This window comes from Saimiri boliviensis, chromosome 12 (assembly GCF_048565385.1).
Source record: "Saimiri boliviensis isolate mSaiBol1 chromosome 12, mSaiBol1.pri, whole genome shotgun sequence".
Classification (NCBI taxonomy): domain Eukaryota; kingdom Metazoa; phylum Chordata; class Mammalia; order Primates; family Cebidae; genus Saimiri; species Saimiri boliviensis.
Window position 1 is genome coordinate 16,206,147 of NC_133460.1, and position 27,453 is coordinate 16,233,599.

The following is a 27,453-nucleotide window of genomic DNA, read 5'->3' on the forward strand; positions in this document are numbered from 1 at the left end:
AAACTCATGAATAATCCACCCCTTGTTTAGCATATAATGAGGAAATGACCTTACCAGTGGCTAGCCGGCAGCTTCAGAGCTGCTCTGCCTATGAAACAGCCATTGTTTATTCCTTGACTTTCTTAATAAGCTTGCTTTCACTTGATGGATTTGCCTCAAATTCTTTCATGTGGAAGACCTAAGAACCTCTCTTGGGGTCTGGATCTGGTAACAAGAATGTGAACACAGCAGCATCCTTGGGGGACCTGTTAGAAATTCAAATTCTCATTCTTCAATGTCTACTGAATCACAAACTCTGGGGGCAGGGCACTCTCTAGATGATTCTATTGTAAGATCCTTTAAGTCTCATTGCTCTGCAGAGTGGACTGCGGTTGGGGCAGGGGACATTGCTTTTCACCCTGAGCTCTTCAATGCACATTGGCATTTTTAACTCTGTGCCTATACTATTTTGAGAAAATAATTAAATCAAGTAGTTTAAGAACTATTAATTTTATGTGTTTCTTTCTTTCTTTCTTTTACAGAGAGGGTCCCTGAACTCCTGAGCTCAGTGATCCTCCTGCCTCAGCCTCCTGAGTAGCTGAGATTACAGGCATGCTGCACTATCATGCCTGGGTAATTTTATTTTTAATTTTTTTTTTTTTTTTTTTTTTTTTTTTTTTTTAGGGACAGGGTTCTCACTAGGTTGCCCAGGCTGGTGTCAAACTCCTTGCCTCAAGTGATCCTTCTACCTCAGCCTCCTGAGTCCCTGGGATGACAGCCATGAGTCACTGCACCTGGCTCTATTTTCTGTACTTCTGATGCTTTGGTGCCTTGGAGCCTTTTGCTGACTGGAGAAACTGTCTGTCCTCAGGCTAGCCCATTCTTAGAGACAGTAAAGAACTTACCTGCAAGCACACCTTTCATACACAAACTAACCAGTCCAAAACCTAAACCTCCAATCACCTCCTTCACAGGAGCTCATACACTCTGGGCTAGCCTGCGCTAATCAACCCAGGTAAAAGCACCAGGTATCAGTTACCAGGCAACTAGAGAGACAGCCCCTACACTCGGAGCTTGCTGAGATCATTCAAATCAGCCAGCCCTAAGCCTGCTTTCCCTGCCTCACTTGCTCCTTCTCAAAGAAACAGCAGCAAAGGCTCCTGCCACATTATCTTCTCGCTTCCTCTGCCTCCTGGCAGACCCTGCTGCTTCCCTGTGTGGCCTTGCGTGGAGCGGCACACCTGCTTCTCTTGGGAACTATGAGTAATAAACTATCTTTTCAAAAGTAACCAGGGCAGAACAAGTGGTACAAAGAACGGTGTGAGGAAGGCGATGTCTGGAAGACACTCAGCACAAGAACAGGAAGACCCAAAAGCTCTCGCAGCCTGGCCATGGAGCAAAAGAGCAAACCCTACAAGATGAAATGCATCAGGGTTCATCTTGGAGTCAAAAAGCAAAACAAAACGTGTGCAAGGATGTGGGATGACCTGCAGGCTAGCAGCACCTGATAAATCAACAGTGTGATGTGGCTAGCAGTACCCTCAACTCCCTAAAAAGAGTACGGTCATTGGATGCAGAAAGAGAATTTTGTTGTCTAGGACAGTGTTTTTCAAGCCGCAGGTCATGACACATTTGCCAATGGTGAGTGAAATCAATTTGCAGAGTAAGAGCATTTTCTTTAAAGGGTTCCTTAAAGGAAATAGAATGGAAATGAACAGAAAAGAGGGCCACAAAAGAGAGGAGAATGTATCAGAGTGTGTGGCCAGCATAAGTAGAGGGAAGTATTAATTCATGGCATTTGGTTTGGTTGTGAGTGTGTGCTTGTTTGTGCAGAAAGAGAAAGAGAGAGAGAGGGAGGGAGGGAGGGAAAGGGAGAGAAAGAGAGAGAGAGAGAGAGAGAGAGAGAGAGAGAGAGGGAGAACGTGTTATATAAAACCTAGATGGGCTGCAGGCTGAAAGGTTTGAAAGCAGCTGATCTAGAACAAGGAAAGTGACAATCCTTCTCTCCTCAGCAACACAGGAGGATTCCGTTTCACTCTGGGCACCCTGCTTTATAAGGAAGCTACTCCAACTGGAGTGCTGTCTAGGAAGAGTTCCAGGTTGATATCAATGATGTCATACCCGACCCTGTCGTGTGTTTAAAGTTGTAGGCTGTAGATTAGGGATTCGAGAGCAAATGGCTGAAGGAGTTGGGCTGCCTCGCTTGGGAATTAAAAGATTCTGGGACACCTCTAAACCATCTTTAAATAAGTGGAAGGCTGTCGACATACTCGTACTGGGTTACCCAAGGGGTGAAACCAGTGCCTGTAGAAGTTTCTTTTTACTTTTTCTGTTTTTTTTTTTTTTTTCTTTCTTTCTTTCTTTTCTTTTTTAGATGGAGTTTTACTCTCGTTGCCCAGGCTGGAGTGCAACGGCATGATCTCGGCTCACTGCAACCTCTGCCTCCCAGGTTCAAGCAATTCTCCTGCCTCAGCCTCCCGAGTAATTGGGATTACAGGCATGAGCCACAATGCCTGGCTAAGTTTGTATTTTTAGTAGAGACGGGGTTTCTGCATATTGGTCAGGCTGGTCTCGAACTCCCGACCTTGGGTGATCCAGCTGCCTCAGCCTCTCAAAGTGCTGGGATTATAGGCGTGAGCCACCACACCCAACAGAAGCTTCACAAAATTCATCAATATCTATGTCAGCAGCTCAACATGCTTGGCTTCTTGGATCCCCTACCAACTCCAGCTTGTCCACCCGCACCACTGCTTTCTCTGATTCTCAATTCACCCTCCAGACCTTCCCATCTCCAACATCTCCAAGCTTGCATGAGGTCTAACATGTACAGTAAATCCCTTATTCCATGATGCTCATAGTGACTGTGATTCCCTGAGTGGCACAGGGGACTTGTGGGCTCAGCACCCACGATGCTAAGGTGGGAAGTTGATTCTCCTTCCTCCCGTGTGCACAAATCACCTTGTATTTGGAGTTTTCCAGTGTAACCTGAACACTGTGAGCATCTTTGCATTTTTAAGTGAGAAACTTTCTCAGGATACTGCAGTGAACTTGATTTTATCCCTCTCTCTCTCAGCTTCTAGATGTTCTCAATTCTACTAGCTCGAGCTGCCCTTGGGCACTCAAGGAGGCAGGCCAGGGTAGTGGCTAAGGGTACAAGTCCCAGATGTGCCAGGGTAGTGGCTAAGGGTTCAAGTCCCAGATGTGCCAGGATAGTGGTTAAAGGTGCAGGTCCCAGGTGTGCCAGGGTAGTGGTTAAAAGTGCAGGTCCTGGATGTGCCAGGGTAGTGGCTAAGGGTGCAGGTCCCGGGTGTGCCAGGTAGTGGTTAAAGGTGCATGTCCTGGGTGTGCCAGGGTAGTGGCTAAGGGTGCAGGTCCTGGGTGTGCCAGGGTAGTGGCTAAGGGTTCAAGTCCCGGATGTGCCGGGATAGTAGTTAAAGGTGCAGGTCCCAGATGTGCCAGAGTAGTGGCTAAGGGTGCAGGTCCTGGGTGTGCCAGGGTAGTGGTTAAAGGTGTAGGTCCTGGATGTGCCAGGGTAGTGGTTAAAGGTGCATGTCCTGGGTGTGCCAGGGTAGTGGCTAAGGGTACAGGCCCCAGCTGTGCCACGGTATTGGTTAAAGGTGCAGGTCCTGGATGTGCCAGGGTAGTGGCCAAGAGTACAGGTCCCAGGTGTGCCAGGGTATTGGTTAAAGGTGCAGGTCCTGGGTGTACCAGGGTAGTGGTTAAAGGTGCAGGTCTCAGATGTGCCAGGGTAGTGTTTAAAGGTGCAGGTCCCAGGCGTGCCAGGATAGTGGCTAAGGGTGCAGGTCCCCTAACCGCTTATGCCAGATTCACATAGCCCATTCCCTGGTGCTAAGTTGGGAGAGAAAGCCTCTCCATCTACCTGCTTCTCACAAACTAGGAATTTAGCCAGCCTCTTGGGCAGGTCTTGGCCAGTGAAATCTGCCTTTCTGCAAAAAGACAGGCCAATTTGAAGACATGTTATCATCTTCAACCTCACAGTCCAGCAAACACGAACTCTCACACTCCCAAAGGAACAAAACAGGCAGAAGGAAGTGTTGGGGAAAACGGAGCCGTATGAAGCAAATTCTCAGTTTCCTCACCTGTGTAATGGGGAGAAGAACTATAGTAATAGCAAAAGTTGTTAGAGGATTCGCCAAAGGAATGCTTGTAGAGTTCCTAGCAAAAGCCAGACATTTGGAAGGGTTTTAGAAAAGGTGGCTGTGGCCAGGCGTGGTGGTTCATGCCTGTAATCCCGGCACTTTGGGAGACCAAGGCAGGCAGATCATTTGAGGTCAGGAGTTTGAGACCAGCCTGACCAACATGGTGAAACCCCATCTCTACTAAAAATACAAAAAAAATTAGCTGGATGTGGCAGTACATGTCTGTAGTTCCAGCTACTCAGGAGGCTGAGGCAGGAGAATCGCTGGAACCTGGGAGGTGGAAGTTGCGGTGAGTTGAGATCGTGCCACTGCACTTCAGCCTGGGGGACAGAGCAAGACTGTCGGAAAGGAGAGGAGAGAGGAGAGCGGAGAGAGGAGAGAGGAGAGAGGAGAGAGGGAGAGGGAGAGGGGTGGAGAGGAGAGAGGAGAGCGGAGAGAGGAGAGAGGGAGAGGGAGAGGGGTGGAGAGGAGAGAGGAGAGAGGAGAGAGGAGAGAGGGAGAGGGAGAGGGGTGGAGAGGAGAGAGGAGAGAGGAGAGAAGAGATAGGGAGCGGGAGAGGGGTGGAGAGGAGAGAGGAGAGAGGGAGAGGGGTGGAGAGGAGAGAGGAGAGAGGGAGAGGGGTGGAGAGGAGAGAGGGAGAGGGGTGGAGAGGAGAGAGGGAGAGGGGTGGAGAGGAGAGAGGAGAGAGGGAGAGGGAGAGGGGTGGAGAGGAGAGGAGGAAAGAGAGAGAGAAAAAGAAAGGAAGGAAGGAAGGTAGGAAAGAAAAGGTGGCTGCTACTAACATCATGTACCATCACCACTCCACTGATGTAATTAGCAGCAGGATACGATGGTGTCCAAGAGCATAATTATCTGAAACGACATAGTTAAAGTCAAGTCCCAGCTCCACAGCTTCCTAGCTGTGTGACTTTGGCAAGTTTTTGACCTCTTTCTCTGTGTCTCAGTTTCCCTGTCTGTCAAATGGAGATGCCATCACTATCCCCCACCTCAGCCTCCCAAGTAGCTGGAACTACAGGTTGTTGATAGGATTACACAAGATGGCTGAGCAACGTGTTTCGCCCAGTGCCTGGTGGTTACTCTCAGGAAGAGTAGTCCATCCTTTGGTTTTGTTGGTAGTGGTAAAGCAGATGAACCCCAATCAGACAACAACGCCACTCGGGCGCTGGGATGCATCTCACACAGGCTTTTGTGCCCCACAATACCTAGCACTGTGCCAGGTTCATGGCAAGTACTCAATAAGCATCAGCCACTGGCCCTCCTTCTTTCCCTCACCCTTCTACCTTGTGCCCGTCCTGCCTTCTCCAGGGAGCTACCTGGAGTGCCTGCAGCCCACAGCTCCCTCCCTTCTCTAAACTCCAGTCACAAGAAAGATTCTGACCCCACAGTGCTGGGGCAACAGGCAAATGAAAAGCAGGTCTTGGCCAAGGCAGGCAAATCACAAAGTCAGGAGTTCAAGACTAGCCTGGCCAACAGGGTGAAACCCCGTCTCTACTAAAAATACAAAAACTTAGCTGGGCGTAGTGGCAGGCACTGCTAGTCCCAGATGAGGCAGGAGAATCGCTTGAACCCTGAAGGTGGAGGTTGCAGTGAGCTGAGGTCGTGCCATTGCACTCCAGCCTGGTGACAGAGTGAGACTCTGCCTCAAAAAAGAAAAAGAAAAGGAAGGGAAAGGGAAAGGGAAAGAGAAAGAGAAAAGAACAGAAAAGAAAAGCAGGTCTTGAGACTAAACTACTCCCAATCTGTGCCCTAAGGCCACTACAGGATAGGATGATCGGAACTACCAGCGTTGAACCATCTCCTTCCTCTCTCCGGACTAGTATACTGCTTGTTTCTTATTTTCCAATGTCTCATAGTCTTAAACTGTATCTTTGCAACATCCGGCCTAATGTGTTAGAATCTGCCGGACAGATGGACCAGGGGTACAAATCCAGCCTCCTCCATGCACTGCGTTAGTGATTAGAGGCAGGTACTCAAATTCTCATCATTTTTTTTTTTTTTTTTAGAGGGAGAGACAGGGCCTCACTCTGTCACCCGGGCTAGAGCGCATTAGCACGATCATAGCTCACTGCAGCCACCAACTCCTCTCACCTCAGCCTCCCAAGTAGCTCTGACTACGGGTGCATGCCTCCATGCCCAGCTAATTTTTAAGACTTTTTTCTTGCTGTGTTGCTGAGGCTGGTCTCAAACTCATAGCCTCAACTGATCATCCTGCTTCAGCCTCCTGAGGAACTGGGACCATAGCCGCATGCTGCCACACCAGGCTGAGATTTTTTTAAGGCTCAATTTTCTCTTTTGTAAAATGAGAAAAATAAAATGACTGCCCCTACCGGGTGGTTGTGGGCTCTAAACACACTGACCTTGCATGATGTCCTTCAGATACTCCTGGGATCTAAATTTCCCTGCACTGAGAAAGAAACCAAGCCCACCACGGGGCTTGCAAAGCCTGACTGGCCCTCCCTGTCTTTCCTCTAGCATCACCCCCTCTCCCCAACCCCAGGCTCCAGTCACACCCACTTGCTGTCAGTTCCTGTCACGCACAAGCCTGCTGCTTCCTGCTTCCCTCCGGCCTCTGCCTCTGCCATTCCCTCTGCCTGGCATGCTCTTCCCTGGAATTTTCAGCAAGCTGGCTCCCTCCTGCTGGTCACTGAGGTCTCAACGAAATGCCATCATCCCTGCTAATCACATTCAGCCTGCTGGCCACCTTGTATCACATCATGCCGCTTTATTTTATTTCCTTGATAGTCTTTATTGTTTTCTGAAAGTGTTTTGTTTGCTTCCTCTTCATCTCCCATCATTAGAAAGAAGGCAGAGGCCATGAGCACAGGGGCCTTGCCTGTAAGCAGTGCCCAGCACATGGGAGGCCCCCGACAAATACCTGTTGAAGGAGTGGGAAAGGCAGGGTTCAAATCCAGACCTGACTCCAAAGCCCATGCGAAACCCCTGTAATCACAGACCACACTGGCTTATAATTAGCAGCGACTTGCGACAAGCCATCCAGAAAAGCAACGCAGAGGTTAATGACTAGGAAGCTCCCCAGAGACATGCCTTCTCCTTCCACGTGGTAGTGGACAAAGGCAAGGCAGGGAAGAAAGGCTCTGGGTCACTTTACACAAATGGCTCAGGCCGAGACACACAGGTAGGTGCAGGTCACCAATGAAAGAGGATTCCGGCCCTGGCAGGACTAACACCCAAGCTTCATGACTGATGAGATGCCATGGCCAGCATGGGGCTGGAGGTTCCCATCGCCCCTGGCACGTCCACCTGTGGCGGTCCGCGCAGGAGCAGAATGCAGGTAAGGCCTGCCATCTAGTGGAAAAGATGCATTCTTCCCGCCTCACCGCGGTCCTCTGCTGCAGAACCGCTCCAGTGTTACAGTGCATGCAGATCCCCAGCGGATGTGGTTAAAATGCAGATTCTGATTTAGCAGGCCTGGCGGGGAAGCTGAGATCCCGAATTGCTAACAAGCTCCCAGGTAATGCCTATGTGGTGCTGTGGGTCCCTGGGCCACACCTAGAGCAGCCAGGGCCCACAGTAATTTCTGGAAAAAGAAAAATCATCCCCAACTGAAATTGAGGGTTGGGAAGCCACAGCCCGTGGGAAACAGGATTGGAAGGCACCACAGTGTTTGAAGTTTAAGTCAAAGAACTCAGACTTGGAGGTGGGGAAGGTCTGGGAGGGCAGGGGGCTGTTTAGTGTGGACCTGGCAAGCAAGAGGCACAGAGGAGAAGAGGTGGTTCCCAGGACACAGGCGACTCAGCAAGGATGATGCTAGCGACCAGCTGCAAGAAGGCAAAAAACACCCAACACCATGGAGCTCAGAGAACAGGCCCAGTTCACAAGGCAGACGCTACACAAGATGGAAGCTAGTGAAAATACAAACTCAAAAATACCCAGACAGGGCCTGGGCCCAGCTCTGCTCAAGCTGAGAACCACCCAGCAACTCTCCTCAAGCAACCAACATCCCACCATTGGTGTTATCCATTCATTTTTTTCTGCTGCTGTTGTTGAGACCATTTATTTCTATTCATTTTTCCTGTTTGGAGATTTTTCTGTTTTTATTTTTCAAAAATTGCAAAAGTGATATGTATTCCAATCAACCAGAGAAACGCATAAAAAAACTATCAAGATATAACACAATCCCCCTCCCCTCCACAGCCTCTCCATTCCCAATCCTGCTGCGATCCCAATGTTTACAGCCTAGTTGGTATCCTTCCACAACTTTCTTCACGCATAGGTTTAAAATATACAAACAAAACTGCACACATAGGAGGTGTCTGCTGCTGTTGCTTATTTCTTCAAAATGAGATCATACTAAATATATTTTTATGCAACCTAACCCTTTCACTCTAGTTCAAGGACTGCCAAATGTTTTCAGCAAAGGCCAGAGAACAAATATTTTACATTTGGCAGATTGTATAAACTTTGTCACAACTACGAAGTGAACTCTGCCATTGTATCACAAGAGCAGCCAGACAATATGAAAATGAATGGGTGTGGCTGTGTTCCAATAAAACTTTATTTATAAAAAGTAGGCAGCAGGCCAGTTTGCCAACCTCTGCTTCAGACCAAAATCTGTGGCAAAAATTTTAATTATTTAGAATTTTTATCACAAACTTTTAAATAACAAAAATATAGGAAGTATAATATACCTATAGAAAAGTATATAAATCATAATTTTACAGCTTGAATTCTCACAAAATCTAACCAGATCCCATATCAAAAATTGGAACATCACTAGCTCAACGGAAGCCCCACATACTCATTTTCTCATTTTAATTTAATGTTTTGTTTATTTATTTATTTGAGACAGTGACTTACTCTGTCATCCAGGCCATAGTACAGTGACCTGATCTCTGTTCCCTGAAAACTCCATCTCCAGGGTTCAAGCAATTCTTGTGCCTTACCCTCCAGAGCAGCTGGGATTACAGGCATGCACCACCATGCCCAACTAATTTTTTGTACTTTTTTAGTAGAGATGGGGTCTCACCATATTGGCCAGACTGGTCTCAAACTCCTGATCTCAAGTGATCCACCCTCCTCAGCCTCCCAAAGTGCTGTGATTACAGACATGAGCTACCATGCCCAGCCTAATTCAATGTTTTCAACAACTGCCCAGTATCACAGAAAATGGGTACCCCTTCATGAGGCTGATGTTTTCCTTGAAATCTCAAAAATCAATAAACATGCTTGTTCTAGGCCTTATTTCTTTGAATGCTAATATTTCATTTTAACAGAATAGATGTCTTAAAGGAAAACATGAGAGTCAACATGTTCCTATGTATACATATTTTAATAGACATTGCTGGACCACTATCCCCAACGGCAGCCACAAGTCACAGTCCTGCAGATTCCAGCAGTGCCCACTTCAATGCAATTCCTTAGACACTTGGGAGCAATGACTGCACCCAGCACATCCTGAGGGCCTCAGACGTTGGCCTGGCCTTGATAATTCTCATGAGATGTAAATGATCAGGGAAGAAGAGAAGGAACATGGAATAGCAAGACGTCAGCTTCCCTACATCTCCTGGGGTCCAGTATCCCAGAACTTCATTGCCTGAGACACTCACCTCAACCTAACAAGCTGATAGGCTTTGAAGGAAGGATGGGCAAGAGACCCTTGCCCTGGCCTCAGGGGTTTGCAGACAACTATCAGTAATATACTGAGAAAGATGGTAGATGTTCCATAGACAGATATGTGATTTCACCGAACTTCATTACAACAATACTAAAAAAAAAAAAAAAAAAAAAAAAAAAAAGCAAAATAAAGCAGGTGTGTTGAGTTTTTAAAGACAATTTGCTCTTCAATGAATACATAACAAAATATTTTAAGCAAGAATTTCCAATTTTCAAATTTCCTACTTTACTGGATTATAACTACTCAAAAAAAAATTGGAACAACTATTAAGTATGATGTAATCTAAGGGATCTTAGGTGTAGTGGGCATCCCAATTGCCAGAGCCTATGGGTATGCATGGAGTGTGTGGGGACATGCGTGTCTGCCCGCAGAAGGGCATTTCTCTGGTTCATAGCTTCTCTTGGATCCTCAACAGCAGCTGTGACATCAAAAAAGAGAATTAATTTAATAAGAGTTAGAATGACAGAGTCATACGTATTTGTCAAAACTTAACCATTGTACACTTAAGACATCACCAGGCACAGTGGCTCACATCTGTAATCCCAGCACTTTGGGAGGCCTAAGTGGGAGGATTGCTTGAACCGTGGAATTCAAGACCAGCTTGGGCAACATGGCCAAACCCTGTCTCTACAAAAACTACAAAAATTGGCCGAGTGTGGTGGCTCATGCCTGTAGTACAAGCTACTGTGTAGGCTGAGGTGAAAGAATCAATTGAGCCTGGGAGGTCGAGGTTGTAATGAGCCACCATCACACCACTACACTCCAGCCCGTCTCACAGAAAAAAAAAAAAAAAATGTGTACATATCATGCTACGTACATTTCACCTCAAAAGTAAAAAAATACATGTAAATAAATTTTGAATTCTATTGATAACAGGCATGCTGAAGTATTGAAGTATTTAGGGGAAATTGAATTGACGTCTGCAGTTTACTTTGAAATGTGTCAAAAATAAGAGTGATGGATGGAGAGTGAGATGGATGGAAATGTGATTAAGCAAGGGTGGAAAACGTTAGTGATAGAATGTAGGTGGTGGATAAATGAGTGCTCACTGTAAAATTCTTTCAATTTTGCTATGTTGAAAATTTTTCAAAATAAAGCCTTGGGAAAAAAATTACAAACCACTAATGTAAAAGGGAGAGGAAATCCACCAGAACTGGGTCCTCTCCCCAGTCCGTGTGTGACCTGGAGAAGCAACCCTTACTCTGGGCCTCAGTGAGCCCAGCTGGTCTCTGCTACATCTTCCATCATGAACAACGACTGCCGTGGTTTTACAAACTGGGGCATCTCTCGGGAGAGCCTCTGGGGAGGAATGACTACAAAGGCAGAGACTGCCCCCTAGTGGGCCCTCACAGCCTAGTTTATAATCATTTTCTGTCTGTAACTGTGGCATGGCTAGGCAATATTACACAAACCCCCATGACACAAGTTCACCTGTATAACAGACCTACACATGTACCCCCAACTTCAAATAAAAGTAAACAAAAAATAAATATTAAGCTATCTGGATTTTTTCTTGTTTACATTGCCCTTTTTTCTCCTCTCCCCCCCCCCCGCTTTTTTTTAAAGGATCTTGTTCTGTCACCCAGGCTGGAGTGCAGTGGCACGATCTTGGCTCACTGCCCCCTCCACCTCCCAGGTTCAAGTGATTCTCCTGCCTCAGCCTCTGGGATTACAGGTGTTCACCACCACACCTGGCTAATTTTTGTATTTTTAGTAGAGACAGAGTTTCGCCATGTTAGCCAGACTGGTCTAAAACTCCTGACTTTAGGTGGTTCACCCACCTTGGCCTCCCAAAGTGCTGGGATTGTACAGGCATGAGCCACTGTGCCTGGCCTCAGTTCTCTTTCTCTTTCAAGCAGAAAGCCAGTTCAGAGGAAGTCTCAGGTCATTCTGACTCTGTTCCCAATTCCCAAGCTCTTAAAGGGCTAAAGAGAAGAAAGGGATTTGTGAACACAGCGTATCTTGAAAAAAATCTTGAAAGGCAGTGACTTAACCCAAAAGAAGATTCTCCATGAATCATAAAAGGAAGAAAGATGAGCAAATATTCCAAGGGTCCCAGGGAATTGGCAAGACCCTAGGTGTGACATCTGTCCAGGAAACAGTCTTTTCTTGTCTCCTGTTGAATCCCAAGGGTCTAGAATATGTTTGAAAAACAGTAGAAGCTCCACAAATATTGCTGAATGAATTAATGACTGGGAGAGCAAGCAAATAAATTCTGGAGGAGCTTACATCCCAGAACATAGAAAAGGGAGTCACCGCAGTCAACAGGTAATGGTTCCCCAGGAGCCCTCTCCAGTTGTGGTCTCTGTGATTCTGTGAAACGTGTTCCCTCTGCGAGGAATGTAGCATCATGGTAAGACCATGAGCCATGAAGCCAGGCAGTCTGGGCTCCAATCTAAGACACGCCACTCACTCACTGTGTGACTTCTGGCAGGTTGCTTACCTGACACTGTGCCTCAGTTTCCTCACATGCATAGTAAGGCCAATAGTACCTACGACAGAGGATTGCTGGGAAGATTAATTCATTGGCCTATGTAAAGCACTTAGCATGGGGTAAGTGCTCAGGAAACAAAGCTCATATCATATTTCTTTTTTGCCCAGACACAAAAATTCCCATATCAAATGATTCTCATACTGCAGACAGATTTGACTCAGCCATGGTTTCCTTCTAGAAGCTTCAGGTGCCCCTCTGTGTGTTCCCACAGCACCATCACACTACCGGTCACACCACAACATAATTTCTATGTCTATCTCTCCCTCTAGGCTGTGAATTCCTTGACAGCAGAGACTAGATTTCATTCATCACTGGATCCAAGCTGGTGCTCAGGCCCTTCTTGAATGAATAAATGAATGGATGAATGAATGAATGAATAAATGAACGAACGAATGAACACCTAGAGAGTCCATCTTACCTTCCTACCTATAACATGCCATCTTTCACACTGTAACCACATAATTACTCCAAACTACCTCCACCTCCCACCTTAGCCCTCAGGTACGGCATATACCCAAGACTGCCCTCTGGTCTTCTGGTCTTGTCTTGGCATATTGGCTTTAGAAGGAAGATAGCCAAGTGGAATACCCAGATGAAGGCCCTCATGGATTTTCTTGTACTCTTTCCACCTAGTTGGAGTCTTCATAATGGCAAACACCGTCCTTACCTTGAAACAGTTCTTTTTCATTTTGTTTTTGTTTTTTGTTGAGATAGGGTCTCACTCCATCACCCAGGCTGGAGTGCAATGATGCTATCATGGCTCACTGCAGCTTCTATCACCAGAGCCCAAGTGATCCTCCTACCTCAGCCTCGCAAGTGTCTGGAACTACAGGCATGCACCATCAGATCTGGCTAATTTTTTAATTTTTTGTAGAGATGGGGTCTCACTATGTTGCCCAAGCTGATATCAAACTCCTGGGCTCAAGTGATCCTCCTGCCTTGGCCTCCCAAAGTGCAGGAATTACAGGGATGAATCACTGTGCCCAGCCTTGCAACAGTTCTTTAAATAAGAGGGTCTTCTATAAACCTTCAACATCAGATTCCTTTTTCCTGAGAGTGCTTCTAGAACCTCTTTTGCAATCCCCCATACAGGTAGACGGGACCTTAAATTTTTCTCAGTAGCCTGTTTTTGAGATTGAGGCTCATTCACTGTGTCTCCCAGGCTGGAGTGCAGTTGTGCAACCTTGGTTTACTGTCACCTCCACCTCCTGCTTCAAGCAATTCTCCTGCCTCAGCCTCCCAAGTAGCTGGGATTACAGGTCTGTACCACCATACCCAATTAATTTTTGTATTTTTAGTAGAGACAGGGTTTCACCATGTTGGCCAGGCTGGTCTTGAACTCCTGACCTCAAGTGATCTGCCCACCTTGGCCTCCCAAAGTGCTGGGATTGCCGGTGTGAGCCACCACACCTGGCCTCTTTGGTATTCTTTTCCTTTTGATGTGTGGATGTCAGATCTTGAGAAGGATTTAAATATCACAATATTGGTAGTACCTAAGTCTGTCTGGGAGATGTTTCAGTCTAAAAAGTTTCTGTATACATAACATAATGGTAAGAATATTGAATGGGAGTTCCAAAGAGAAACATGTTACAGGAAGGCATGTTATAGGATGACATGTCAGAAAAAAATTAAAAAAAAAAACAAAAACAAAAACAAAAAGGTTCACTCTGCTTTCTTTAAGAATGGTCCCAATTTTGGGGAGAGAGATACAAGGACAGACATGACTAAGCATTTGGAGATGGCTGTAATGTAGATGGGAGCATAAATAATGGATGTCAGTTGTTACATTGATAGATATATATTGAATTGAAAAAGGGTTGAATAAGATATTGTTGGCCAGGTGTGGTGGCTCACACCTGTAATCCCAGCACTTTGGGAGGCCAAGGTGATCACAAGTTCAGGAGATTGAGACCATCCTGGCTAATATGGTGAAACCCCATCTCTACTAAAAATACAAAACAAACAAACAAACAAACAAACAAAAACTAGACGGGTGTGGTGGCACGCACCTGTAGTCTCAGCTACTTGGGAGGCTGAGGCAGGAGAATCACTTGAATCCAACAGTGGGAGCTTGCAGTGAGCCGATTGTGCCACTGTATTCCAGCCTGAGTGACAGAGCAAGACTCTGTCTCAAAAAAAAAAATAATATTGTTCCATGTATGAAAACGCAGGCTTCATAAACCTTGGGAGCATTTTACACTCTGATCTGGACATCGTATTGCCCGATCTCATAACACCTATGGGCATCATGACGTCCATATGGTTTCTAGGGTACTACAGGTCCCACTGCTTTGTGTCTTTTCTGCATTGTCAAGGGAACAAGGGTGGTCATGACTCCAATAAGTGGGTCTCAGTCCCAGTGACACTTGCTGTTGACCTTGGACCCGATACTTAAGGTTTCCTGTGTGTTGTGTTCTACCTCCCATGAGAATAACAGTATAAATTGGATAATCTGCTGACCTTCAGTGCCTGAGTTCAGGAGGCACTGATCTGGAGACCATCTGTGAAAGCTTTGTATCTATCAACAAGATCCTCCAGGGGTTTCTCACTCATACATACAGTCATTAAGTCCACAAATACTTAGTGATGTCCACCTTGCTAGGTGCTGGAGGTAGAGTGGCAAGACACAGTCCTGCCCTTACGGAGCTAATGCCTTGTGCGCAATGCAGACACTAATAAAACCCAACATAAAATCACCCCTTTCCCAAGGCCAAGCCGAGGTTACCGTGAGTGTCTACAAAAGGAAGAAGTCAGAGGAAGCTCTTCAGATGGTGAAAACGAGCTGAGATCGAGAGGAAGACTTAACTGCTAGAAAACGAGAAGATGGCAATGGCAAACATTCTAAACCGAGAACAGAACACACAGGTGTCCTACGGTGTGTGACAGGCTGGAGAGGAACAAGGATTGAAAGAAAGGGGGAGGAGACAGAGAATAAAGAATGAGACTGCCATATTAGATTTAGTCTGCTATAAAGACAATGGGAAACCATTGATGAGTTTTGAAAAGGAGGAGAACTACTCAGATTTAGTCTCATCCTGACCTGACGAAACACTAAGAACAGACATATGAGCTCAATTTCAGTAGCTGAACGAGTCAGAAAACCTTTCACCTCTAGAGATGCTGAGATTTCCAAAGAACATGACACTCAGGATGAATGGCAGTGTCCTGGGCTGGTGGTCAGTGGAAAAGCCTAATACTGACTACGATTCTTGGGTCTGGATGAGATGGGGCCATTCAACAGACACCACAGGCCACTTCTAGCCTGGCACTGCTGGGAAGGACCCCACACAACCTTTAGTGTTTTCTCCTCTCTGATCTGTCTGGCCAAGATGAAGGAGGAGGGGGCTAGAGTCCCATCAATGAAACCAGGAAGACAGTCAGGAGATCAAGGGAAACTTGAGTGTTCTGGATGCTGTTGGACCCTGCCCAGCTCCCCTCCATGCTGGCCAAGGCACCCATTTCCCGGCTGTTGTGTGTAATGGCTATTAATGGCTTACAGTTGTCCCCAGGTCCAGATACCCCTGTGCCCTCAACTGCACAGAAGCCTCCTCACCTGGGAGGTTACTCTACCTTCCCACCTTCATCCCCAGCAGCCTACAGCAGTGACTGACTATATTAGTCCGCTCAGGCCATCATACCATAGACTTAAACAACATTCATTCATTCATTAGTGTTTGCAGTTCTGGAGCCTGGGATGTCCAAGATCCAGGTACCAGCAGCTTCAATTCCTGGTAAGGATTCACTTTCTGGCTTGCAGACGGCCACCTTCTTGCTGTATCCTTCCTTTGGTGGAGACAGAATGATCTCTCTCTTGCTCTTCCTCTTCTTAGAAATCCATGAATCTCACCATGAGGGCCCCACCCTCATGACCTCATCTAACCCTAATTACCATCCAAAGGTACTATAAGTCTAAATACCATCACATTGGGGGTGGGGCTTAAAGATACAAATTTAGGGGAGACATAAGTCATCCCATATCACTGATTGACCTGGAGCATGACAGGCCAGTCCCCTTGCCCCAATGTGGGACTGACTCTGTGATACAGTGCTTGGTACAGAATTCCACCAGTTACCAGGCTGAAGAAGCCTTCCAAGGAGATCACATGCTCTCTGAGCTTTTTCTCTGCCCGAGGAAGGAAGCAAGCTTCCTTCGCTTCTCTTTTCCCACAAGCAGCCCAATAAATCACTGGATCAAGAATCTCCATCTTGGCTCTATTTTTACAGAACTCGGCCACAGCACCAGGGCTCTTTTCTATCATCAATCAATCAATAATCCCATGCTGAGTACAGACTGTGCCCAGCATGGTGTATGGGCAGTCAAAGGGCATTGTGACATGGGGCAATAGGCCTGGTGCTCACCCCTGCTCTATATGTGACACTGGTCAAGGAGTTCAGCCTCGCTGAGACTTCGTTTTCCCTTTCTTATGTGGCAACAACACGCCCTTCTTTATACAGTCCAGTATCAAAGCACTTGGAAGAGCACAAAGTGCTATTAAACTTCTTTATAGGTTTGTCTGTTCTGAACATCCCAAAGAAATGAAATCCTACAATATGTGACCTTCTATGCCTGACTTCTTTTACTTAACATATTGTTTTCAAGGTTTATCCATGCTGTAGCATGTATCAGTACTTTCTTTTTTTTTTTTAACAGAGTCTCATTCTGTTGCCTAGACTGAAATGCAGTGGTGCAATCTCAGCTCACTGCAGCTGCTGCCTCCCAGGTTCAAGAGATTCTCATCCCTCAGCCTTCCAAGTAGCTGGGATTACAGGCACCCAACACCATGTCTGGCTAATTTTTGTATTTTTAATTGAGATGGGGTTTCACCATGTTGGCCAGCTGGTCTTGAACTACTGACCTCAAGTGATCGGCCTGCCTCGGCCTCCCAAAGTGCTGGGATTACAGGCGTGAGCCACCGTGCCTGGCCAGTACTTCATTTTTTTGTGGCAGAATAATATTGCATTCTATAGACATACCATGATTTGTTCATCCATTCGTCAGCTGATTGACATTTGGGTTGTTTCCACTTTTTAGCTATTATGAATACTGCTGCTATGAACGTTTTTGTTCAGGTTTCTGTAAATATATGTTTTCCATTCTCGTGGATGTGTATTTAGATGCGGAATCGCTGGATCCTATGATAACTCTGTCTAACCCTCTCCTTTGTGTTGCCATGGCTCCTTTATCATATATTAAAAACTTTATTTGTGTGGATCTTTTAAAAAATACTGGTAGCTATTTAATTCATGTGATGAGAGCCCTGAGCATGTAGATATTAAGCCCCTAAATTTAAGGGGGCCCCAACTTCTGCCCCTCCCTCACCCTTCATTATGAGTTGAACTGTGTCCCCCCAAAAGATATGTCAAATTCTAACCCCAATACCTGTGAATGTGATCTTATTTGGACTCAGGGATTTTGCAGGTGTAATCAAGTTAGGATGAGTTCACACCAGACAAGGGTGAGCCCTAATCCAGTGACTGCTGTCGTAATAAGAAGAGGAACTTAGGACACAGAGTTACACTGTGAAGAGTGCCTGGGATGATGGAGGCAGAGACTGAAGGGAGGCACCTCCAAGCCAAAGAGCACCAAGGGCTGCCAGCAACCACTGGCAGCTGGGACAGAGCCATGGAACAGACCTCTCAGAGCCCCCCAGATGGGCTGGCCTCAGAACTGAGAAAATAAACATCTGGATTTTGTTTGTTTGTTTCTCAATACAGCCAGGGTCTCTCTATATTGGCCAGGCTGGTCTTGAACTCCTAGCCTAAAGCCATCATCCTGCCTTGGCCTCCCAAAGTGCTGGGATTACAGGTGTGAGGTCTTGTTTTTGCTTTTGTTTTTTGGGACAGAGTCTCGCTCTGTCACCCAGGCTGGAGAACAGTGATGCAATCTCAGCTCACTGCAACCTCCGCCTCCCGGGCTCAAGTGATCCTCCTGCCTCAGCCTCCTGAGTAGCTGGGATTACAGGCATGCACCACCACACCTGGCTAACTTTTTGTATTTTTAGTAGAGATGGGGTTTTGCCATGTTGCCCAGGCTGGTCTCCTGAGTTCAAGTGATCCATCCACGTTGGTCTTCCAAAGTGCTGGAATTATAGGTGTGAGCCACTGTGCCTGGCCTTTGCTTTTTCTTTTTCTTTCTTTCTTTCTTTTGTGTGTGTGTGTGTGTGTGTGTGTGTGTGTGTGTGTGTGTGTGTGTGTCTTGTCTTAAGCCATCCAGTTTGTGGTATTTTGTTATGGCAGCCATAGCAAATGGATATACCTCCTCCTATAGGTGTGCACTGAGAATCAGGGGCTTGTGATCCAGGCTCTCAAATGTCACAGCATATCTATGATTCAGGGGGAAGACTTTGACTTTGAACTGGAAGAAACATTGTACTGTACCACATCAGAACAAAGACTCCCTAAGGAATGCCTGTAAGAGGTACCCTAACCAAAACACAAAAGGAATAAACATGGTGGGGACATAGAGAAACTAAACTAAGCTAAAAAAGTAACCTAGTGTATAGCACTTTTGAGTCAAACTGACCTGGGTGAGGAAGTGTGTTTTCTGATGGGTAGAATGATAATAACTTACCTCATTTGAGTTGCTAAAAAAAATGTAAATCAGATACTGTCTGAAAGTGCTTTTCACAATGATTAACACATTTAAAAAACTCGATACATGTTAGCTATTGTTTTATTACTATTGTGAATGGTGTGAGCTCTTGGAGTATAACTCCTCTGAGCCTTGGCTGCTTTGTTCATAAAGCAAGAATAATAGAAGGTCGGGCTCAGTGGCTCACAGCTGTAATCCCAGCACCTTGGGAGGCCGAGGCGGGTGGATCACTTGAGGTCAGGAGTTATAGACCAGCCTGGTCAACATGGTGAAACCCCATTTCTACTAAAAATACAAATGTTAGTCAGACGTGGTGGTACGTGCCTGTAATCTCAGCTACTCAGCAGGCTGAGGCAGGAGAATCACTTGAACCCAGGAGGTAGAGGTTGCAGTGAGCTGAGATCGTGCCACTGCACTCCAGCCTGGGTGACAGATGAAGACTCCGTCTCAAAGAAGAATAATACAGATTTTGCAATGTTGTGAAGATTGAAAGAGATAACACATAAGGTTTAGAGCCCTGCACATCCTATGCGGTCCATAAATGTGGGCTGCCTGCAGTCACACTTTGGAATGAGTGTAGTTTCCAGTGAGTGACACCAGAGGGAAGCAGAGTCTTATTTTTGTCTCTCCAGCGTCAGGAACCTTAGACAATCATGGGGAAAACTGGCTTTTCTTGAATCTGAAACTGCGGGATTTCCCCTGGGAACCCCAAGCATCCCACTGGGAGGCGGGCAACCACTTGGAGGAAAACCTAATACAGTTTCTAAAATCTCACTGTGCTTCACAAAATCTCAAGTCTAAAAGAATTATATTGTCCAGGGATAAGTATTTTTCAGCTTTTACACGGTTTATGCAAAGCCCCTCCCCAACCCAGGGCTCAGCACATCAGAGCTACTGAACCATTCTGAGGCCTCAGAAACAGATTAATTTTTCAAAACCAATCTCTTCTATCATCATTTTTCTGAGTTACCAACTCATAAACCCTTGTTCATATTCATTAGATACATAAAGTCCGCAGGAGTTTGTCACCAGCCTTCAAGAAAAAATTCCTGCAATGTTTTAGCTCCACTCCCAGCCGGCTCCATGCTGCTTTTACTGGGACTTACGGCTGACTATTCCTCAAGCCAGGGCAACTGAGTTCCAATTTTGCTTGAACTTTCCACATCAGAGCCAAGTATGTCTCTAATGTTCGGCTACATGAGTGACAGCCCCCGCCCCCAGCCCCTCCTCTCACTGCATCTCCCGGAAGACTCTATCATCCTGTTTTCTAATTATCATGAAATATTTTAGACATGCAGAAAGTATAGAGAATAATATACCACAGACCAGCATAGCCACCGTCAGGTTCAAGAAAGAAATATTTCAAATATGTGGAAAGACCTTGAACTGCACCCCCTAACCCGCCTCCTTCCCAAAATATTATATTCTCCAAAGTTGGTGTTTATCATCAAGACTCCATTTTTCTTACTGGACAAGTTTGAGGAAGAAGTGAACTTCCCTTCTCTGCTATCTGTGTAAAGAAAATGCGACTACCCACTCCAAAAAATGACTGTAAAAAACAGTGGGAAATGAGAAGGGGAGAAGGCAAGCGGAGGATCCTGTGGAAGTCAAGAAATCCAAGGAACTCGGACGTCTCTCTGAACCCAATTCAGCCCGGGTGCTGATGAACATAACTTTGAGGGTGTACAGTTTCTAAGGACCCCCTTGTTGCAGGGAGGGGCTTTCGTGGGCAGGTAGCGGGGAGAAGCAGTGCCACACCCCCTCCCCACTCCGTGGACTGCCCCGCCCCTCCATCAGCCTCCCCTCCTCAATCACATGGGTCAAACAAGGTCAGGAACGACTGGAGCCCCAGGGCCACATACCGAGGACAATGAGGACGTCTCTGTCGATGTGGGCCTGGATGTAGATGCGGCCGCGGCGCTCCGTGTGGTCCGTGCCGCACAGGCTGGGGACGTTCATCACGCAGCGCTTGTGCACGTTCATCATACAGGCTGTGAGGGCAGAGAGAGGGGATTCAGCTTAGGCTGGCTCAGGCTGGGGGCTGCAGACATCTGCCCCACCCTGGACCTCCGAGCCCTGCCTGTTGCCTTCCTTTGAGTCAGCTGAGACCTACGAGACTGGCCGAGACCAGCTTGCCTGCCAGGATCTCATCAGGAGGGCTTCTCCAGCTCTCCCCACTGAACCCTGATGGACAACGGAGGGGGATTTGTCTGTTCCCCACCCAAGGCCAAGGGTACAGCCTGAAGCAAGCACACCCCACACCCCTAGAGGCTCTGAAGCCAGAGTCACCAACTTCAATGCTCACGGGCTGGCTGGTCACATGAGTGAGGAAAGCTACAACAGTGGCGGGGACTTGGCCAAGCAGGGAACAGATCAGCAACATTTCCCATTTCTCAACATAAGCAGGAATCTCGATGTGTATGTTAACATCTCTTGATTTTTAAATACTGACAGCTAATAGGTTGGGTTCCCTGGAAAGAGTCTGAGATGCGGAGTTTTGAGCACAAGGTTTTTGGGGAGTGTTCTCGAGGGGAGAAGTTGGCCTGCCATGTGGATGCCACCAAAGCTGATGGTAAGCAAAGCCCAGAGCTGAGATGACCCTTCAGAGTTGTTCCAAACTGAGACAAGAGGGCCAGGTACCCCAATCATCCAGGGGCCCTGGAAGGGGCATTACCTTGGGCAATTATGCAGGACGGGGCACTGCTGTGAACCCTCAGCTAGGGGATGGGGTGGGACCCTGAGGAGGGGGTCGGGGCTGACCGTAGTGTTCACCACAATTAACTACAAGGAAAAAAAGTTAGAGCCTAGTATGTGCCTGCAAGCTGAATTTGGCCTGTTGCCAAATAGATATTTATTCCCACTGTGCACTCCTCCGTAGAGTATCTGTGTCTATTTCAATGTGGTGGTGACTTCCTGAGCATATAGGTCCTGAGCAATAATGCCCTGCTCCAGAAAAGTATGCCAGGGAGCTAGGATTCTCCAGGGGGACACCAGTTCCAGTTGGAGAAGCCAGAAGGAGAGGCCGAGTCACCCCATGGGCCCCAATTTCAAGGGATCTGGGGGCAGGGGACCCTTCTCAGGCCATCCAAGTCCAAGGAGGCAGCAGGTCTGTCATAAAAACCGTAAATGAGTGGTGGGGAGGAAAGGGAGAGCCCTCTGGGACTCAAGCAGTAGCCTAAGCTCCCACCCACTGCTGTCTTTGAGGTAGGGGCATTGTCCCTACATCAGGGCCCCACGTGTGGTAAGAGGAGCTGCTGTCCTACAGGCGGAAGGCCACAGCCTCACTGTCCCGCTGTGGCTCTTGCCATGTCTCTGTGTCTGTCTGTCTCTGTCCCCATGTTGCTGTGTGTCTCTTGCCCCTGCTCTCCCACTTCTACGTGTGTCTCACTGCTGTGGCCGCATCTGTGAATCAGTGTGTTCCACTCTCCACACTTGTCTCTGGCCTCTTTGTCTCCCCGCTTCTCCCGCTGTGTCTCTCTGCCTCTCTCCTCTGTGTCTCTCCGTGACTCTCCATGTGTGCTTCTGTCTCTGTCTCTGGTCTGTCCATCTCTACACCTCCACATGAGGCTGTGTGATGGCATCACTCTCTCTGTGCCCATGCCAACCATTTTGTCTTCTCTTCTTCTTTGAGACAGAGTCTCACTTTGCCTCCCAGGCTGGAGTGCAGTGGCACAATCTCAGCTCACTGCAACCTCCACCTCCCGGGTTCAAACTACTGCCTCAGCCTCTCAAGTAGCTGGGATTACAGGCATGTGCCACCGTGTCTGGCTAATTTTGGTATTTTAGTAAAGACGGGGTTTCACCATGTCGGCCAGACTCGTCTCAAAATCCTGCCCTCAGATGATGAGCCTGCCTCAGCCTCCCAAAGTGCTGGGGTTACAGGAGTGAACCACCACACCTGGCTTTGTCTGTTGGTCTGTCTGTCTTCCTGACCCTCCTTCCTCCTCCAGCACAAACTTGTGGGTATTGCAGGGACACCCTGCAGATCTTCTCCATGCAAACAATGCATCAACCCCACATCTCAATGCTAAAAACAGTGGTGGTGGTGCCTGGCTGCAGAAGTGACCACAATTTGTTCATGCCTCTGGGTGTCAACAGCCATGGACTGTCCTTTCCCACACTGTGACCGTGCCTCTCACATGCCACTTGCTTTGACCAGTGGATCAGGAGCAAACAGACACAAGTAGAGACTTGAAGTGTCTGCCAATGGGACTTGCCCTCCTGAGGAATTCAGGACCCTGTGACTTCCATGCATGCAAACCCAGGCTAGCCTACTGAGGAGTGAAGACACATGGCCTGGTCATCCCCATCACCCAGATGACAGCCAGCCTTCCTGCTGAACATGTGGGTGAGGCCACCAAGGCCCAGACAGCTCCCAGCCCACCTCCATCTGCTAATCCACCATGAAGCACGAGTTCGTGCTTTATGAACATGCATGACATCGGCTGAGACAAGCCCACATTCAAAGGGCTGCCTTGCAGAGTCATGAGCTAAACAAATGTTTACTGTCTTAAGCCGCAGTGTTTTGGGGTGGGAGGATCGTTATGCAACAACAGATGACTGGTACACCAGCCCCAGCTAAAATAGGGAGACTGTATGGCAGACCTGGACCCCAAACCAAGAGGAAGCAGCCCTTCCTGTTGCTTCTGCCATTAGCAGATGCCCCCAGAGAGAAAAAGTACTTACTGTCACATTTCATCCCCTGGTGGATGAGTCCATACAGCAGCGACCCACAATGGTCACAAAACGTGGGGCTGGAGTACGTGTGGATCTTAAACTTGTGTTTGCTCCGGGGATCCTGGAGCCAAAAGAAACAACAGAAGGAGCTGGTATCAGTGGAGCATGCAAGGCTTTGCCCTACGTCAAGAGGCACTGGAGACGTCACCAAAAACTGAACTTGGTCCCCAGATGTCATCGTACCGGTGGGGACCATCACTGGAGCCCTGTGCCCAGATGTGGTGCTAGATAAATAGTTGTGGAAGGGAGGAAGGACAATGACAGCTGATTGTTCCACGGCAGTCCCATGCACACACGCCCTGCCTGCAAACCCTCCATCTGGGCCTGCCTGGGAACCCAACCTACAGGCTCCTGCCTGTAGCAGGGACTCCAGAGATGGGAAAACAAAGCGACAGACACATCATCTAAACAGGCCTCCTGACTTTTCTTTCTCCCAAGCTTTATTCTCCAAGCATGCTTCTGCACTGATCAAAAACCCAAGTCTGGGCATGAAACCTCCCTGCTTAGAGACCACTGTCAGTCCCTCATCTCCGACAAATTTCAAAGCCCAGTGGACAGTCTGCAAGCTGTGGCAGAGACTGCTGGTTTTCCACTAATATCCATTATTCCCTTTAGTAGCAGAACCCTTGAGTTTTAGCAGAGAGCATGGCAATCCAGATAGAGGCCACGTTTCCCAGCATCTCTTGCAGCTTGGTGCGGCTACAGGCCTGAGTTCTGGCCAACGGGATGTGTGCACTCCAGGACCATTCCCTTCAAATGGAAATGCGTACATCTTTGCGCCTTTCCCTCTTCCCACTGGCTAGAAGATGGTGAGAACTGGAAGTGACTGCCCTGGACCCAAACCTGGAGCCACATGTGGAAAGGACAAAGCTACCCTACCAGCCTTGAATTTTTTGTCCCTTTGGGCTGATGCCTGAGAGAAAACCTAATTTCTGCCTTGTTTAAGTCACTACATTTTGGGAGCTATTTCTCACAGAAGCTTACATAATTGCCTAGTCAATAAATATGCCCTTCATAGCCTGGTAGTGCAGTGCAGTGGTAAAAGGTAGACTTGGATAAACTTCCTGGGCTCTAAGCTGTGTGATTTTGAGCAAATTATTTGATGGTTTTTTGTTTCCTTTTATTTTTTTAAGACACAGGGTCTTGCTCTGTCACCCAGGCTGGAGTGCAGCAGCACAATTACATTTCACTGGAGCCTCGACTTCCTGGGCTCAAGTGATTCTCCTGCCTCAGCTTCCTGAGTAGCTAGGACTACAGATGCATGCAACCATGCCCAGCTAATTTTTTTTTTTTTTTTTGAGATAGAATTTTGCTCATGTCCCTCAAGCTGGTGTGCAGTGGCCCTATCTCGGCTCACTGCAATCTCTGCCTCCTGGGTTCAAGTGATTCTCCTGTCTCAGCCTCCTGAGTAGCTAGGACTACAGGTGTGTGCCACCACACCCAACTAATTTTTTGTATTTTTAATAAAGATGGGGTTTCACCATGTTGGCCAGGTTGATCTAAAACTTCTGACCTCAGGTGATCCATCCTCTCTGGCCTCCCAAAGTGCTGGGATTACAGACATGAGCCACCATACACAGCTCCCCCAGCTAAGTTTTTATTTTATTATACATATATATTGGTAGAGAGGGGATCTCATTATGTTGCCCAAGCTGGTCTTAAATTCCTGGCCTGAAATAAGCATCCTGCCTTAGCCTCCCAAATTGCTGGGACTGCAGGTGCACACTACCATGCTCTACTAATTTGATCTTTTTGTGCTTCAGTTTCCCTATCTGTAAAATGCTGATAGTGCTAGTGGTCTCCTTATAAGACTATTGAAAAGCATAAGTGAATGAACTTGTGTGGAGATCTTAGAACCACCTGGCGCATAGCAAGCAGTATAAGCTTTTGCATGATTCTTATTACTACTTGGCCAAGGTGATCCCCAGCTAAGCCCCCTCCTCCCACCCACCCACATGCACATGTACCACATACATTCTCAGCACTTTGAGCTCACTCTCACTCCCAAACACGCCGTGCCCTTTGTAAGCCTTTGGCTCTGCATTTCTCTTTCTTCTTCAAGAGATTCTTTCCTCACAGAATCAGTTTTAGTTCAAGAGAACTCTTTCTATAAAAGTTGCTTTCTCTGTTGGACATTGTGGGCCAAGTACAGTGTCTCACACCTGTAACTCCAGCACTTTGAGAGGCCAAGGTGGGAGGATCGCTTGAGTCCAGGAGTTCAAGATCAGCCTGGGCAACACAGTTAGATCCCATTTCTACAAAAATAAAAAATTAGCCAGATGTGGTGGCACAACCTAAGTCCCAGCTACTTGGGAGGTTGGGATGGGAAGGTCACTTGAGTCCAAGAATTGAAGGCTACAATGAGCTATGACTGCATCGCTGTACTCCAGCCTGAGCAAGAGAGCAAGACCCTCTCTCTCTTAAGAAGAAGAAAAAAAAAAAGACATGGCAGAAGTTAATAACATGGGCCTTAGGTTCCGACCCAGGGCTGCTCTGATATCCTAGCCTTTGGTACATGCCACCTGTTTCTTCATTCATTCATCCATTCATATGTTTTTCCTGATGCTGCCACGGATGCCTCCTTTAAAATTGCATTCTATTAACAGTGACAGAAAATGAACATGCAAGCAAGGAAGCAGGCACACGACACAGACATTCTTTTTTATGTGCTACTAATGTGATGAGTGTTTCTCCTAGGAAAATTTTTCTTTTCAAAATTCGAAAATAATTCCATACTGTATTAGTCTGCTTTCATACTGCTATAAAGAACTGCCCAAGATTCAATAATTTATAAAGGAAAGAGATTTAATGGATGAACAGTTCAGCATGGCTGAGGAGGCCTCAAGAAACTTAAAATCATGGTGTAGTGTGAATGAAAATTAAGGCACTTCTTCACAAGGCAGCAAGTGCCGAGTGAAGGGGGACAAGCCCCTTAGAAAACCATCAGATCGAGTGAGGACTCACTCATTATCAGAGAACAGCGTGCAGGAAACTGCTCCCAGGATTCAATTGCCTCCACCTGGTCTCTCCCTTGACATGTATGGATTTTGTTTTGTATTGTTCTGTTTTGTTTTGTTGAGACAGGGTCTTGTTCTGTCACCCATGCAATGGTGCGATCATAGCTCACTGCAACCTCCGCCTCCCAGGTTAAGCAATCCTTTCACCTCAGCCTCTTGAGTGAAGGGGCTTAAGGCACATGACAGCATGCCTGGCTAGTTTTTATTTTTTGTAGAGACAGGGTTTTTGCTACGTTGCCCAGGCTGGTCTCAAACTTCTGGGCTCAAGTGATCCACCTGCCTCAGCCTCGCAAAGTACTAGGATTACAGGTGTGAACCACCATGCCCAGCCTCAACATATTGCTTGAAGGCTGCATGTGTATGCTGGCTGTCTCATGTGTACTCTCTCCAATCTTCATGACATGACATGCAGACGGTATCATTGTTCCCATTTTGTCAACAATGAAACAGACCCTAACAACAGAGTAACTTCACCAAGGCCACTCAGCCGAACGCTTGCAGAGACGGGGTTCACACCAAGTTTCTCTCCCCTCTCTCACTCCATTGACACCTCACCTTCATGTGCAGCTAAGATGGAGCTTTACTCATTCATTCATTCACCTAGCAAATATGTGCTGAGGGCCAAGTTCTTCCTAGCCATTGAGGATACAGCTGTGAACAAAAGAGATTCTGCTCTCATGGAACTTGCATTGTAAATCCTCACCATCATAGCACTTAAACCACTGAATTGTAAATGCATGCTTCACTGCATCTCTTGCATACTTCACTGCATGCAATGTGAGGAAATCTGGCTATTATATTATACCCTCATGGTATAAACACTATTATACCCTCATGGT

The 27,453-nt window shown here is 47.0% G+C and overlaps 1 protein-coding gene across 2 annotated transcripts in view; it reads right to left on the reverse strand.

Annotated features, from left to right (window-relative positions):
• PRKCB (protein kinase C beta) overlaps positions 1–27,453 on the reverse strand; it is a 386,658-nt gene that overhangs the window by 165,873 nt on the left and 193,332 nt on the right. For both annotated transcript variants that reach the window (XM_003930205.3, XM_003930203.3), the window contains exons 4-5: positions 23,547–23,658; positions 20,723–20,851 (exon numbers count right to left, since the gene is read on the reverse strand). In XM_003930205.3, the coding sequence (XP_003930254.1) occupies positions 20,723–20,851; positions 23,547–23,658 (241 nt within the window). The remainder of the gene's footprint in view (positions 1–20,722; positions 20,852–23,546; positions 23,659–27,453) is intronic.